General features: G+C 41.8%; 1 protein-coding gene across 1 annotated transcript in view; it reads left to right on the forward strand.

Annotated features, from left to right (window-relative positions):
- The window catches only part of FAT4 (FAT atypical cadherin 4), a 123,532-nt gene that overhangs the window by 91,228 nt on the left and 17,213 nt on the right, over positions 1–15,091 (forward strand). The window contains exons 8-11 of the mRNA XM_040064009.2: positions 147–397; positions 2,760–7,109; positions 12,173–12,277; positions 13,834–14,141. Of these exons, the coding sequence (XP_039919943.1) occupies positions 147–397; positions 2,760–7,109; positions 12,173–12,277; positions 13,834–14,141 (5,014 nt within the window). The remainder of the gene's footprint in view (positions 1–146; positions 398–2,759; positions 7,110–12,172; positions 12,278–13,833; positions 14,142–15,091) is intronic.

Below are 15,091 nucleotides of genomic sequence, written 5' to 3' on the forward strand. Positions count from 1 at the left end.
ACGTCAGAGGAAAATCTGATGGCCTGTATTGATACCCATCAGCATGGTGGTCTGAGGAGCATAGAAAATGGTTATTATCTCAAGGCAGCAGGCTGCCTTTTGAAATACTAATACAGTTTTTCTTCCTTGGTTTTCCTCTCAAACAGCTACAAGCTTACGGGCGGCAATTCACAATTCACCATCAACCCTTCCACAGGACAGATCATCACCAGCGCTCTCCTCGATCGAGAGGCGAGGGAGAACTACACCCTGGTGGTGGTGGCGAGCGACGGGGGCTTCCCCAGGGCTCTCTCCAGCTCCACCAGCGTGCTCGTGTCCGTGGCTGATGTGAACGACAACCCGCCCAAGTTCCAGCACCACCCCTACGTCACCCATGTCCCATCGCCCACCTCTTCAGGTAACCTGATCACTAGCAGTGCTTGGAATAAAAACACTCCCACAGACAGAGACTCATGGAATGGTTTGGGTTGGAAGGGACCTTAAAGGTCATCTAGCAGCAACCCACCAGCTATGGGCAGGGACATCTTCCACTGAATCAGATTGCTCAAAGTCCTGTCTCAACCTGGCCTTAAACACTTCCAGGGATGGGCATTCACAGCTTCTCTGGGCAACATCTTAGTGAAATGCAAAGCTGTGCCACCAGAAATGTTTCTGAGATGTTCCTCTGCAGCTGTTATCCTGGTATTATCTTTGTGCTGCATGGGAACGAGGAATAACAAACCTCAATTTACTGTCCACAGTTTAGCAAGTTTTTTCTATTGTGTTTCTCCCATCCAAATTCAATTATGTTCCTGTAGTTACATAAAGTAGACGTACTGTAAATGATCACCCACTCAAAAAGGTTATTATTTTGCCAGGATTAGGAAGACAATGGCCTGTTTTTATTTCTGAAAGTCTTCTCTGAGCAATTCCTAAACAGGATTTTGACAACCTCTTCCAAAAATGTCAAATGTCCACGTCAGATGTTGATTATGTTGCCTTTCCTTGATCCAAGTGATGAAGTAAAATAAAATAAAAGTACTCAAGCAGCACTCTTCCTTTTGTGGAGCCTACACCCAAATTAAATTTACTTCACTCAACGCAGGAGTTAATTTCTGGTTCAGTTCATGTTCCATGTGTTCACATCCATATACACATAGATATGTGATGCCTGCAGAGAGGATTCTATGACAAATGGTTTACAAAATAGTTTTTCTTTTAACAGAAGCTTATTTCCGTGTCTTGGATTTTATCTCTTAATTTTAAACAATTGCAAATACTTTTTCTTTTTATGGAAGAATGGATTTGTTTACAGTTCTTCTCTGTTTCCAGAACAACATTATGAAATTGTTTTATTATTGCATTGCTGAAACTGCATGTAATCTGACTAGTACCTTTGTCTGGTGGTTTTGGGGGTGTTTCTTTAAATTCTTTACACGAGGAGTACACATAGGTTCACCTGATGTTTTCTAGCAATATGTTTTTGGGTGCTTTTTGTATAAAATCACTTATAACTAGAAAACTAAGCTATGTTTACTCTGTTTTTAACTTAGCAAAAACCTAGGGATGTATCCACTTTTCTTATTTACAACTTTCTTTTCTTTTTGATATTTTTTTAATCAAGTTTAAAGAGGTGAACTAGTAATAATATTAATATTATAATTTGAATAACTGAAGCACAAAATCTTCATTTCTTCCTGTCCCATTTCTCACAGGGGTTTGAATACTGTTCTTGTCTAAATATTCCTGCCCCTGGAGTACAAATCACTGCACGTGACAAATAGTGACATGAAGTATAGTTTTAAGGGATGCTGTTAAAGTCATTCCTGCCTGTAAATGATTTTCCCTTAAGAGGTTGTAAACAGCATCATTTTTATACAAAACTGGGTATTTCCTAAATTTTAGTAACAGTAAAACTTGAATAGTGTTCTGCAAATTGGTTGGACGGTGTCGAATTTGAAAGACATGCCGTGCATTAGATCTATAAAGTTTGGCGAGGAAGAACACCCTGGGTTCTCCTTGCAGGTGGGCAAATGTAGAGGATAATGCAAATGGTGCCCATACAGTCAAGCTTATTGTGAAGCATAAATTCAGACGACCTGAAAAGTCTGAGTATAATCATGTTCTTGTACTAGCGTGCAATAATTCTGTATTTCTATTTTACCAGTGTGCTTTTAAAAAGGCAGCCCTCTTAGTTACTATCCTTGGAACACTCTTAGAAAATTAGAAATTAGGGGCTAGTGGGGAGAAAGGAGTAGCACCTGGGGAATAGGGAGAGATGGGATTTCAAGGGATGGTGGTGTAGGGTGAATGTCTGTGGATGCTGCCTACGCACTTATGTAACCTTAACAGTCCTTGAGTTCCAGGGTGAAGTTTTTCGTAGCTAAATAGACTAAGAGTAATTTTAAAAATCAAAAAAAACATTCAGTCTTACTGGGTTTATGGTTTTTATGGTGTGAATGTTCTAGAGGAAGGATGCTAGGCATCCAAAGGCTGTAGGTCTGTTTCCTAGTTACTGAGATCTGTACCTCCATCTATCTGAATGCAGTGTCCTGTTTTTCAACTCACCATTTTTTGGCTGTGTGCATGTCTTGTGGACTTACAGACTCACCTGCTCCTTGCTGAACTCACTTTTTTTGTGAAAAAGGCAGTTCATTTTCAGGACAACGTGAGGAAGAACATGCTGCTCTAGGATGTGCTTCCCAGTGAAAGGCTGGCATCATGTTCTCACAGTCAGTGCATTCATTAAAGGACTGATGTAGCTTTGTTCTCCATTTCAGGCTCATTCATGTTTGCTGTAACTGTCACCGACGCAGATGCCGGCTCCAATGCCGAGCTCCATTATTCCCTCATGGGGAAGAACTCCGAGAAATTCCACATTGATCCAGCAAGGGGGGCAATCCTGGCTGCAAAACCACTGGCTGGAGAGTCCGAAGTCACCATTTCTGTTCACGTGAGGGATGGCGGCCGGTACCCCAAGACAGACTCTACCACTGTCACCGTGAGGTTTGTGGACAAAGCCGATTTTCCTCATGTTCGGGCAGAGCAGGAGACCTTCACCTTCCCTGAAAACCAGGCAGTCGGGACACTTGTCACCACTGTCTCTGGATCTTCAGCCAGAGGAGGCTCCTTGTCCTATTACATCGCCAGCGGTAACCTGGGCAGCACCTTCCTGGTGGACCAGGTGACAGGACAGCTTTCTGTCGGGCGGGCATTAGATTTCGAAGCCGTACAGAAATATGTGGTATGGATTGAGGCCAGAGACACGGGCTTTCCTCCCTTTTCCTCATACAAGAAATTGGAAGTATCGGTGATTGATGTCAATGATAATGTGCCGGAGTTTGAGCAAGATCCCTTCATTGCAGAAATAGCAGAGAACCTGTCCCCACGGAAGATACTGATAGTGGCTGCTGTCGACAGAGACAGTGGTCTAAATGGACAGATAAATTATGACATAATTGAGGGCAATACTGAAAATAGTTTCAGTATCAATCGAGCCACTGGTGAGATCAGAAGCGTCCGGCCTCTGGACAGGGAGAAACTGTCTCAGTACACGCTAACCATAAAAGCTTCAGATAAAGGCACTCCACTCCAGAGCACGACTGTCAAAGTTATCATTAATATTTTAGATGAAAATGACAATGCTCCGAGGTTTTCACAGATATTCAGTGCTTCTGTGCCTGAAAATGCCCCTCTGGGTTATACAGTAACGCGAGTCACAACATCAGATGAGGACATTGGGGTGAATGCAGTGAGCAGGTACTCCATAAGGGATACGAGTCTCCCATTTACCATAAATCCCAGCACCGGGGACATCACCATCAGCAGACCACTGAACAGAGAGGACACTGACCGCTACAGAATCAGGGTCTCTGCACATGACTCGGGGTGGACGGTGAGCACAGATGTCACCATATTTGTCACAGATGTCAATGACAATGCCCCACGATTTACAAAGCCATCCTATTACCTGGAGTGTCCTGAGCTTCCTGGGATTGGGCTAAAGGTCACCCAGGTTTCAGCCACTGATCCAGATGAAGGGTCCAATGGTCAAGTCTTCTACTTCATCAAATCCCAATCTGAGTACTTCCGCATTAACGCAACCACAGGAGAGATTTTCAACAAGCAGTACTTAAGGTACCAAAACTCGAGTGGTTCCAGCAATGTCAACATCAATAGGCATAGCTTCATCGTGACATCATCAGACCGGGGCAGTCCCCCATTAGTGAGTGAGACAACTGTCACCATAAACATAGTAGACAGCAATGACAACGCACCGGTCTTCTTCGCTCCTAAATATTTCACTCCTGTTACTAAGAACGTGAGGGTTGGCACAAATTTAATTAAAGTTACTGCGGTGGATGACAAGGACTTTGGCTTGAATTCTGAAGTGGAGTACTTCATCTCTGATGAGAGCAAAACTAATAAATTCAGACTGGACAGGAGTACAGGCTGGATTTCTGTGTCATCTTCACTAATGGCTGATTTGAACAAAAACTTCCTGTTTAAAGTGAAAGCCAAGGACAAGGGTAATCCCCCACTCTCATCCGAGGTAGCTGTGGAGATAGTAGTGACAGAAGAAAATTACCATACACCTGAGTTTTCCCAGAGCCATATGAGTGTTACCATCCTGGAGAGCTACTCTGTTGGAACAGTGGTCAGGACGGTTTCAGCACGAGACAGAGATGCTGCTATGAACGGATTAATCAGATACAATATTTCCTCTGGAAATGAAGCTGGAATCTTTGCTATTAATACAACCACTGGTACACTGACACTAGCCAAACCACTTGATTTTGAGTTACACCAAAAGCACGAGCTGGTTGTTGCTGCCGTGGATGGAGGGTGGGTGTCCCGAACAGGCTACTGTGGTGTCACTGTTAATGTCATTGATGTCAATGATAACTCCCCAGCATTCAGCCCCGAGGAGTACTTTCCCACTGTGTTAGAAAATGCCCCCAGTGGGACAACTGTGATTTGTTTAAATGCCACTGATGCAGACTCTGGATCTAACGCTGTGATTGCGTATGCCATCCAGTCCTCCGACAGTGACCTCTTTGTCATTGACCCCAACACGGGAACCGTCACCACCCAGGGATTTTTAGATTATGAAACAAAGCAGAGTTATCATTTAACGGTCAAGGCTTTTAATGTTCCAGATGAAGAGAGGTGCAGCTTTGCTACTGTCAATGTCCAGTTAGAAGGGACAAATGAATATGTGCCCCGTTTTGTGTCCAAGCTTTATTATTTTGAGGTTTCAGAGGCAGCCTCCAAAGGTACTGTTGTAGGTGAAGTTTTTGCAAGTGATCGTGATATGGGAATTGATGGAGAAGTCCACTACCTCATCTTTGGCAACAGCAGAAAGAAGGGCTTCCAGATAGATGAGAAAAGTGGCCAGATCTACGTTTCAGGAGCTCTTGACAGAGAAAAAGAAGAACGAATCTCTTTGAAAGTCCTTGCAAAAAATTTGGGGAGCATTCGTGGTGCAGATATAGATGAAGTAACTGTTAATATCACAATCCTGGATGCCAACGATCCCCCTGTTTTTACCTTGGGGACCTACAATATACAGATCAGTGAGGGTGTTCCTCCAGGCACCCATGTCACATTTGTCAGTGCCTTTGATTCAGATTCTGTCCCCAGCTGGAGCAGGTTTTCCTATTTCATCGGGTCTGGAAATGAGAACAGTGCCTTTTCCATCAACCCACAGACAGGACAGGTGACAGTCACTGCAGAGCTGGATCGAGAAACGCTGCCTGTCTACAACCTGTCTGTGCTGGCCATTGATTCGGGAACACCGTCTGCGACAGGAAGTGCCTCTCTATTAGTAACTTTGGAAGATATCAATGACAATGGCCCTACCTTGTCTACCAGCCAAGGCGAAGTCCTGGAGAATAACCGCGCCGGAACTCTGGTGATGACACTTCAGTCGTCAGATCCTGATCTCCCTCCCAACCAAGGTCCTTTTACATATTACTTGCTCAGCACTGGCCCTGCCACCAGCTACTTCAGCCTCAGCACCGCTGGAGTCCTAACAACGACAAGGGAGATTGACAGGGAGCAAATCAGCGATTTCTACCTCTCGGTGATCACGAGAGACTCTGGCATTCCTCAGATGTCTTCCACAGGAACTGTGCAGATCAAGGTAATAGACCAAAACGACAACCCGTCTCAGCCCAGAACAGTAGAAATCTTTGTTCATTATTATGGCAACCTCTTCCCAGGTGGAATTTTGGGCAACGTAAAGCCACAGGATCCAGACGTGCTAGACAGCTTCCAATGCTCCCTTACCTCAGGAATCACCAGCCTTTTCAGCATTCCCGGAGGCACCTGTGAGCTGCACTCACAGGCAAGGTCCACGGATGGCACGTTTGACCTGGCCGTCCTCAGCAATGATGGGCTGCATGGATCTGTCACCAGCAGCGTCCGGATTTTCTTTGCGGGCTTCAGTAACACCACCATTGACAACAGTGTCCTCCTTCGCCTGAGCGCCCACAGCGTGCGGGACTTCCTGACCAACCACTACCTGCACTTCCTGCGCATTGCCAGTTCCCAGCTGATGGGGCTGGGCACAGCCATCCAGCTCTACGGGCTGTATGAGGACAGCAACCACACCTTCCTGATGGCGGCCATCAAACGCGGCAACAACCAGTACGTGAACCCCAGCGGCGTGGCCACCTTCTTTGAGAGCATCAAGGACATCATCTTCCGCCAGGGCGGGGTGCGGGTCGAGGCTGTGGACCATGACTGGTGCCTGCAGAGCCCCTGCCAGAATGGAGGGAGCTGCCTGAGGAGGCTGGCGGTGAGCCCAGCCCTGCGGACCCACGAGAGCATCCCCGTCATCATCGTGGCCAACGAGCCCCTGCGACCCTTCGTGTGCAGGTGCCTGCCAGGCTACGACGGGAGCCTGTGTGAGACTGACATCGACGAGTGCCTCCCATCGCCCTGCCACAATGAGGGCACTTGCCACAACCTTGTGGGGGGCTTCTCCTGCAGCTGCCCGGAGGGTTTCACCGGCATGGCTTGCGAGAGGGACGTCAACGAGTGCCTTTCCAACCCCTGCAAAAACGGTGCTGCCTGCCAGAACTTCCCAGGGAGCTTCAACTGCATTTGTAAAACAGGGTACACAGGTAAGCTTTTACTCCTCCGTACCTCACAGTCCAGAAAAGATGGCGAGAGTGTGGAGATGTGCCTTCTTAGACCAAGATTGCCAGAATTCAAGCATCCCCACTCGATGAAGAGGTCATGCAAAATGAGCTATTAATAGTGTGAAAATTCAGAAGACCACCAATAATATTTTATTTTAGCTATCTCCCAAGGCAAATCTCACTTAACCTGATTTGCATTAGAACAGAAAGATTTTTGCGAGAGCTATTTAATTTTTTTAAATATGTGGAAACCATTTCTAATGCTTAAGTATGATTTTTCTGTACATGTTATTGTTATGCATATTGTGGGAGCATTTCAAGTCTGCTAGAAGTGTGCCAAGCAAGAAAATCAGCCTCTGCCTCAAATTACTTGCAGGACAGAAAACAGATGAAGTATATGGGAAAAAACAGAATTCAGGCAAAATGGTCAACCTCTTTTCTGTATTTTGTCCCTTTGTCATTTATTTTTTTCATTAAGTGCAGAAATGTCTGCAGCATTTCTACCCCTTCTGAGTATTTTTTCTCTGATGTTTATTACACATTCAAACACAGCAGCATTGTAACCCTAGAAAAGCAGGCTGGTCTTTGCTTCTGCCATGAGTATGATATTTAAGGAAGGTCTGAACAACTTTAACCAGGGCTTATAGCCACTTTTAACAGAAATCAGGAAAAAAAAAATCTAACCTGAGAAGATTAGGTTAAGCTATCAGTGCCTTTTCTAAGGAGTATTTCTGTATTGCAGAAGCCCCAGGGCTGCCCAGCTCAGCACAGCCATTCTGGTGTAAGACTTGCCACCACCACAACTCACCTGCTACCCATGCAGGGATTGGGGGATCCACTGTTCCTTTGGGATTTTTTACTTAAAGCGAATCTGTGCAGGAGAGAATGGAGGAGAAAGTTAATTAGTTTCAAAGTAAAGCTTTAACTACTTAATTTAAATCACAGCTGCAGCAGTGGATACGTATTCAGTACAATATCAAGGGTGCTGATGAGATCTTCTGCACGAACCTCACAAATATGGTCATGAGCCTCAGGTTAGGAGCAATTGTTGTTAATTGACAAGCAGTTGTAATTAAGTTACCAATCTTGGATTTTATTTCATGTTGTAATAGCACATCAAATTATTTTGCCGGGAGCACAGCGAAATAATTCTAGGTCACCTATGCCCTGTAACTCTTGAGGTCATTAGCACCAGAGGGTACATGGGCGTGTGTTTGCTGTTGCAGTGAAGCAAAACACTTCATTAGCTCCAGCAGCAAACTACAGTGTATGCCTCTAGACTGTAATTTCAAACATTTGTGAAGCATCCAGCTGATTTCTTCTGGTGTTAAAGCTTGTACCTTAATGCTCAACCCTTATGTCAGCTAAAAATGAAGCTCTGCATTGTGACAAGTCAAACTAAAGATGAATATTTTTACTAAGAGAATGTTATGAGAGACTGTTAGAGTTTGAAGTGTTGAATTTCTTTCATGCCATGAATTAAATGTGGCATCAGAGAGGAGCTTTTCTTAAACTCCTTGTCAACACAAATAACCTTAAAATAGACGTCCACTGAGGCAGACATTTCTATTTGGGAGTCAGATGTTGTTTAATCAGTTGGCCATTGCAGAATCAAGAGTTATTAAAGTGTCCTGAGATTAATTGATCAAGACAGAAAACAAATGGCACCAGTGTAATTAAAAGACAAAATATCTTTGGAGTTTAATATCGACAGAGCATATTAGATAATATCACAATTAACATACAGTATATTTAGACATTTTATGTCTGCAAAAGCATACTTGAAATTCTGCAAATTAAATATTCAATAGGTTCTGCAAACAAATGTCAGTATACTGATTGTTTGAGAATGCTTGACATAGAGGCTATTATGTCATTGTTATACTACCAGCAGAAAGAGAGCTGCCCAGCTGCTTGGGCTCTTAATTTGCATTCGTATGTGATTAAAGATAGCCACAGTGGATGTAAAAATAAAACCTCAAACTGTTTCTTCATGAATATAAGCCTTGAGTGCCTCAACAACAACAAAAAAGAGACATCCAAAATAGTGGATTTCTAATTCAGTTCACCATATACATAGCTTTGCTGCTTCTTTTGGAATGAAAATACAGTCTCATAATTGAATCTGCGTGCTTGGTAAAACAGAATAATGTTTACATAGTAGTGCATGCAAGTAGAAATTAGTATTTTCTGGGACAGACTCTCTGTTCACTGTAAATTAGAGTCCATGAGCTGTAGACCTTTATAATGGTGTACCTGAAAACTTAGAGTCTTACTTTTCCGTGATTTATTATGTTTTGTCAGCTGCATTTCTCTTTATTATACTGCAAAAGGTAATGGCATTCTTTTCACTGGATAGGATTATAAAGACTGATTACCTCAGAGCAACATCATTAGGGTTTGAACAATCTGTTATAATTATATCTCTTAATGATGAACAGGTTATGTTTTTAAAATAATCACTTTCTGGAGGGAATATGCTTGGTGATTTTCAGTAGTTGTCTGCCCTTCCTTTGAACCCTTCATTTCCTGTTTTCCAGGATTCATTAAGATGAAGGAATGTAGGTTTGTGAAGTTGTTTCAAATGCAAGATTAGAATATTAGAACAACCACTTTAAAAGATGGACACAAAGAACCACGAAAACTGAAATTCCAGAATCAGCTGAAATCTTGACTCAAGAGCATTCAGTTGGTATCTGTTCCTGTTACATTTTTTCAATTAAAAAAAAAAGTCTGGGGAACTCAGATTTTTTGCATAAGACCCTGCCTGTGATAGCATCAGCTGGAGGTGATGAATGATAAATGTTGAATGCTGTCTGTTACCAATTATCCAGCATTCTCCTAACTTTCTTAGTCTTCAGAAAAAGATCTTTCTGATGCAGAAATGAATACCTTGCATCTTTCACAATTTCAGCCGAGAATTGATCTATAAACTCAGCTAACTTCAATTTTTGTCTAGGCCAGTTTGGATGGGATTTTGAGGAACTTGGTCTTATGGAGGATGTCCATGCCCTTGGTAGGGGGTTGGAACAAGATGGGTTTTAAGACCCTTTCCAACCCAAACCATTCTATGATTCCATAATTCTGTTATTCTAAACACACTTCTGTTGGTTTCAAGAACTCTTCAAACAATAGTTTAGCATAAAGAAGATGCTGTTATTCATTGGTTAAAGTAAGTGCAGCTGAAATAAATATCCATATTCTCTTGCTGACTCAGCAAATGTGCCAGCTTTAATGTTTCGCTGAGAAAAGGAAGAGTATTTAGTTCGATTGAACTGCAAAAATACGAGTAAGCCTTTTTAGCTACACTTGATTTTTGTGAAAAATAAGCAACATCACTGAGCTATTTTAAGCATGTCTGTCTCACTCTTGCTATGTGCTCTCCTTCATAAGTCAAAGATCTCTACTACAGACCATAAATTGAAAACAAAGGAAACAGCAAAATCTCACATAAAAAGTTAGCTCATCCTTCAGTCATGCCCATTAGAGAATAAAACATAAATAAATACCCCCAAAGCATAATTAGATTCAGACGCTGGAAGTTTCCTGGATTTATGGTGCATCTACAAGTGACGTATTAACCACAGGAATCCTCCAGTCCTCCATTTCCATCCTGCTTGCAGTCACACATGGAGAGCTGCTGCTCACATGGAAGAGATGCTTGCAAACTGTAGGTTAAACAGAAAAGTAGAAGAGGGGGGTAAAAAACCAGAGGTTTTCTTCATTAGGTGACTCAAGTTGTTAAACTCTGAAAAAGGTACAAGAGTTCTTAAAGCACAGTCCTGGTTTTCTATGGTTTTAAGCACCAGCAACCTCTGAGGGCTGTCTATTGTACATTCCTGTCATGGGAGACGTAAAATTACAAGATATATGTGACATACAAGAACGGACACCCTCTGTGCAAGCTCATGTTGTACTTTTAACTTAAACGTATGCATATGTTGTAAGAAATAAAATAATTTATTACCAGTGCAAAAAGAAGCATTAAAACAATCTTAACCTTGCTTTGTGCACATAGCCTGGCTGAGATGAAGTTCAGGAGAAATCTGGAAGATCGTGGCTGGTTTTGTGAATTTTGCAATGAAACAGGGAGGACAAACATAACAATACGTAGAAGTTTTCACTGAACACAGGCAGTGAAGGCTGGCGCTGCTGGCAACAGGAAGGCAGGTTCCAAGAGTGGGATGTAGTACAGGTGTTGCTAAACTCATCAAAGCCAAGCAGTGAAAAACCTTAGAAAGGAAGACCAATATTTTTGTAATTAATGTTTTCATACAAAGAAAGTTTTGGTTTAGTAAAGGAATACTCATTGTCCGTATTTGGTGTCTGCTAAAATCTTCACTTTTTCTCATGGTTCCCTTCCTTGCTGAAATGAATTATGTGATTTCAGTTTATTCTCTGGGGAATAATATTTACCACATGTGACAGTGTCTGCTTAGGAAAGGACTGTATCCAGGATAGCTTCTTTTAGGTCCAGAGGACTGTGGTCTCTCCAAGTCAGGAAGGAAGTTGTAATTGATGAGCAAAAAGTAAGAAAAATCTTATAATGTACAATAGAAGCCTCTGTTCAACATGACCTGCTTGTGCAGAGTCCGGTGAGGGCTGTCTGTATCTCCTTTGCAGTCACGAGTATATTGCACTCAACAGGGAGAAAAAAAGATGCATTTTTACAGTTCTTAAGTTCAGCGCTACCTTTAATTGCATGATCTCTCTTTTATGAACACCAGTTAATAAAATAAAATAAATAATATAATTCAATTCAATTAAAGCAGCAGTCCACCAGTATCTATAATCACAATGAGACACTTTACTTGAAAAGTAAAGTTAGTTTCTCTGGGCCACACATTATGCCTATGACAGGGCTGGGAGCAGCCCATCATCCTGTCTGTGATTCCTCTCTCCATCCCAGAGTCGGTCCCTGCCACTCTCTCCCGTGGCCGTGAGTTCAGCATTGGTTCATAACCTCATTACCTGCAACACCAGCCTGCCTTTCCTGTTTCCCTGAATAATCTGAACTGGAAATTGCTTTTGTTCCCTCCTCACAGGGAAAATGTGTGACTCCACTGTCAACTACTGTGAGTGCAACCCCTGTTTCAATGGTGGGTCCTGCCAAAGTGGGCTGGAGGGATATTTCTGCCACTGTCCCTTTGGTGAGTACCATTCTCCTCCTCCCCTCTTCATCTCCCCTTCCTCTATTCATATTTTTATTTATTTTTACCTGCATAAATGATTTCTGGTTTGAAAATATTCGAGGTTCCGAAAAACTCCATGTATTTAGAGGTTCAATTAACTTATTTTTCTTAAAAGAAAATTAGAAAGTGATGTGGTCACTACAAATACATATTTGTCATTCCTAGTAGCAGATCCTTTCTCACACAAAAACATAAGACCTGGCCAAACAACTCAGTTCGTAAAAATTAGGAAGAATATTTCTGATTAGATAGATACAGATAACTGTCCAAAAGTAAGAATGGATGCTTGAAATACTTAAATCAGGACCATTGATTTCCTAAAGAAGAAACTTATCTCAACCACTGCTGGCTCAGGGCTGAAGTACCTTCCCCACTGAGAATATCCAAAATTCAGTCTGAAGGAGGAAATACGATGATAGCAAAGCTCTCCTGATGAATAACAGGCACTTTTAATGGGGCTGAAGAGTAAGACCACTATATCATCAGTATTTTGCATCAGAGAAGCATGTAGTAGTGCCAAAATAGTTTCATAATTTTTAGAATTTAATTATTCCAGATTTGGTTTGTGGAACAAGCCCAATAAAAACACAGAACAACATGGATATTTTAAGGCATCATGACACATTTGCAGCAAGATTGATTCTGAGTGCAAATTAATCCAGAATTGCTATTGTTCATATGGAAAAGTATGAAAGTAAATGTAACAGATTAATAAAAAGCCCAGAAATGTACAGAAAACATCTACAGTGTTTTAAGGTTGCTGAAACCTCTCTCACAGAAATATAGTTCTCAATATGCAGTAATGCTGAGTAAGTTCTTCTATTAACGTGGAATAATTTCTCTCTTCCCTTTTATTTCATTTATTGTACATTTCCTCTGGGTTTATTAATTTCCACTGTAAATGTAATTATTATTCATAAATTTAATCAGGAGATTTTTCCCATTGTTGCTGCAGTAAATGAAAAATCAGGGGAAATTATGTGACAGAGATCTGAAAAGAATTGTGTAGAATGCACCAAAATATTCATATGAGTAAAAACGTGAGAAGACATAATATTTTAATCACATGTATGCTTACTCCATAAGTAGAAAAAATGAACCATCCAGTGAGAAACAGTTCAGATAACAGCTGCAGAGGGAAAAATAAACTCATCTTGCACATTTATTTCCATAGCTGGATTAATGGATTAATCATATCCTGATGATAATTAACAACCAGGTCTTGTCAGAGCTGTCAAACTAGCTTGGTTTGGTTTTTTCCAAAGAAGCCACAGAGCTTGATGACATGCTTTTCAATAGATGTATCTGTCCTCTGTAACTCGATTTTTAATTTTAAATATAATGTACCTCAGCACCCAGCTGTGGGTAATAGCAGTCTTCTGTTGGTTGTGTGATTTCAATTGTACATTAGAGGTTCCACAGCCATGTAGAGAGCACATCCATACTCCACTCCTGGGAGAGTGCATGGTGAGGAAAAAACTCCTCAATTTCAGACTTCACTTTTCATTTTTCAGGTGTTTTTGGGAATCACTGTGAGCTCAACAGTTACGGTTTTGAAGAGCTGTCCTATATGGAGTTCCCCAGTATGGATCCCAACAATAATTACATCTACATAAAGTTTGCCACCATAAAGAGTAATGCCTTGCTGCTGTATAACTACGACAACCAAACCGGAGAGCGGGCGGAATTCCTGGCCCTGGAAATAGCAGATGGGAGGCTGAGGCTCTCCTACAACCTGGGCAGTGGCACGTACAAGCTCACCACAGCTAAGAAGGTGTCTGACGGACAGTTCCACACCGTCATTGCCCGCCGGGCTGGAATGGTAAGAAATGCTAAAATGAGAATTTTAGGGCAAGTTCAGCCAAATCACTTGAGGAACGTAAAATTAGTGACATTGCATTTGCTAGCAGAAACTCCAACTTTGGGAAAAACCTTCGTTTCTGCCTTATTCCAAGTGACTCAAAGCCCTGTGGTGGTTTGTTTAGTATGATGATGATAAAGTATAATGAAAAAAAACATGTGCAAAGTGCCCCCATACTCTCAATGTGAAAAATGAGAGCCAGGAATAATTAATGACATAGATGAATACGCACAAGGCTAATTAACTTGGGTAGATTACAGGGATGATTATCAGGGAATGCTAATTAACCACAGTAATTGCAAAAAGCCTCAAAATAATTTTTCTTAACATTTGGAAAATAGAACTGGACAAACTTAAAATTCTAGGCATCTGTGACCTCCTTGAGCTGATTCAGAGATTTTGCTAATCTCATCAGACTGGGAGCCTGTTTTTCCTCTGTAGCATACATGTAAAGAGTTAAAAGGTGCTATGTTAAGAGAATTTTTTGAGGGGAAGGAGGGAAGTTACTTCTCTCTTTGTCCCGCAAAATGCATCTGAGGTGAGGCACTCTGCCAAAAACTGAGACAACTTATTGCCATATGCCTGGTACCCTGACCCCTCTCCTGCCTTCATTTTTTTTTTTTTTCTCCAGTAAATGTTTTCTATTCCTCTTCTCTCAATTTTTAGTAGTATTTCCAAAACAGAACATAAAACAAGGGCTCTTTGAATCCAAGCCAAGTTTTTTGACTCCACAGTGTTTGAGTTAGAAAAGAAACCATATCTATTTGCCATCCATAATCACTAACTATTGCCCAACAGTTCCCTTCTCAGGCAGAAATGGCCAGCATACATGGAATTCCATATTCTCCCATGTTTGAAATTAAAGTCATAGAACAATAATATATGGTGAGGTTACCCATTTTGTTTTGTAT

The sequence above is a fragment of the Hirundo rustica genome, chromosome 5 (assembly GCF_015227805.2).
Source record: "Hirundo rustica isolate bHirRus1 chromosome 5, bHirRus1.pri.v3, whole genome shotgun sequence".
NCBI lineage: Eukaryota > Metazoa > Chordata > Aves > Passeriformes > Hirundinidae > Hirundo > Hirundo rustica.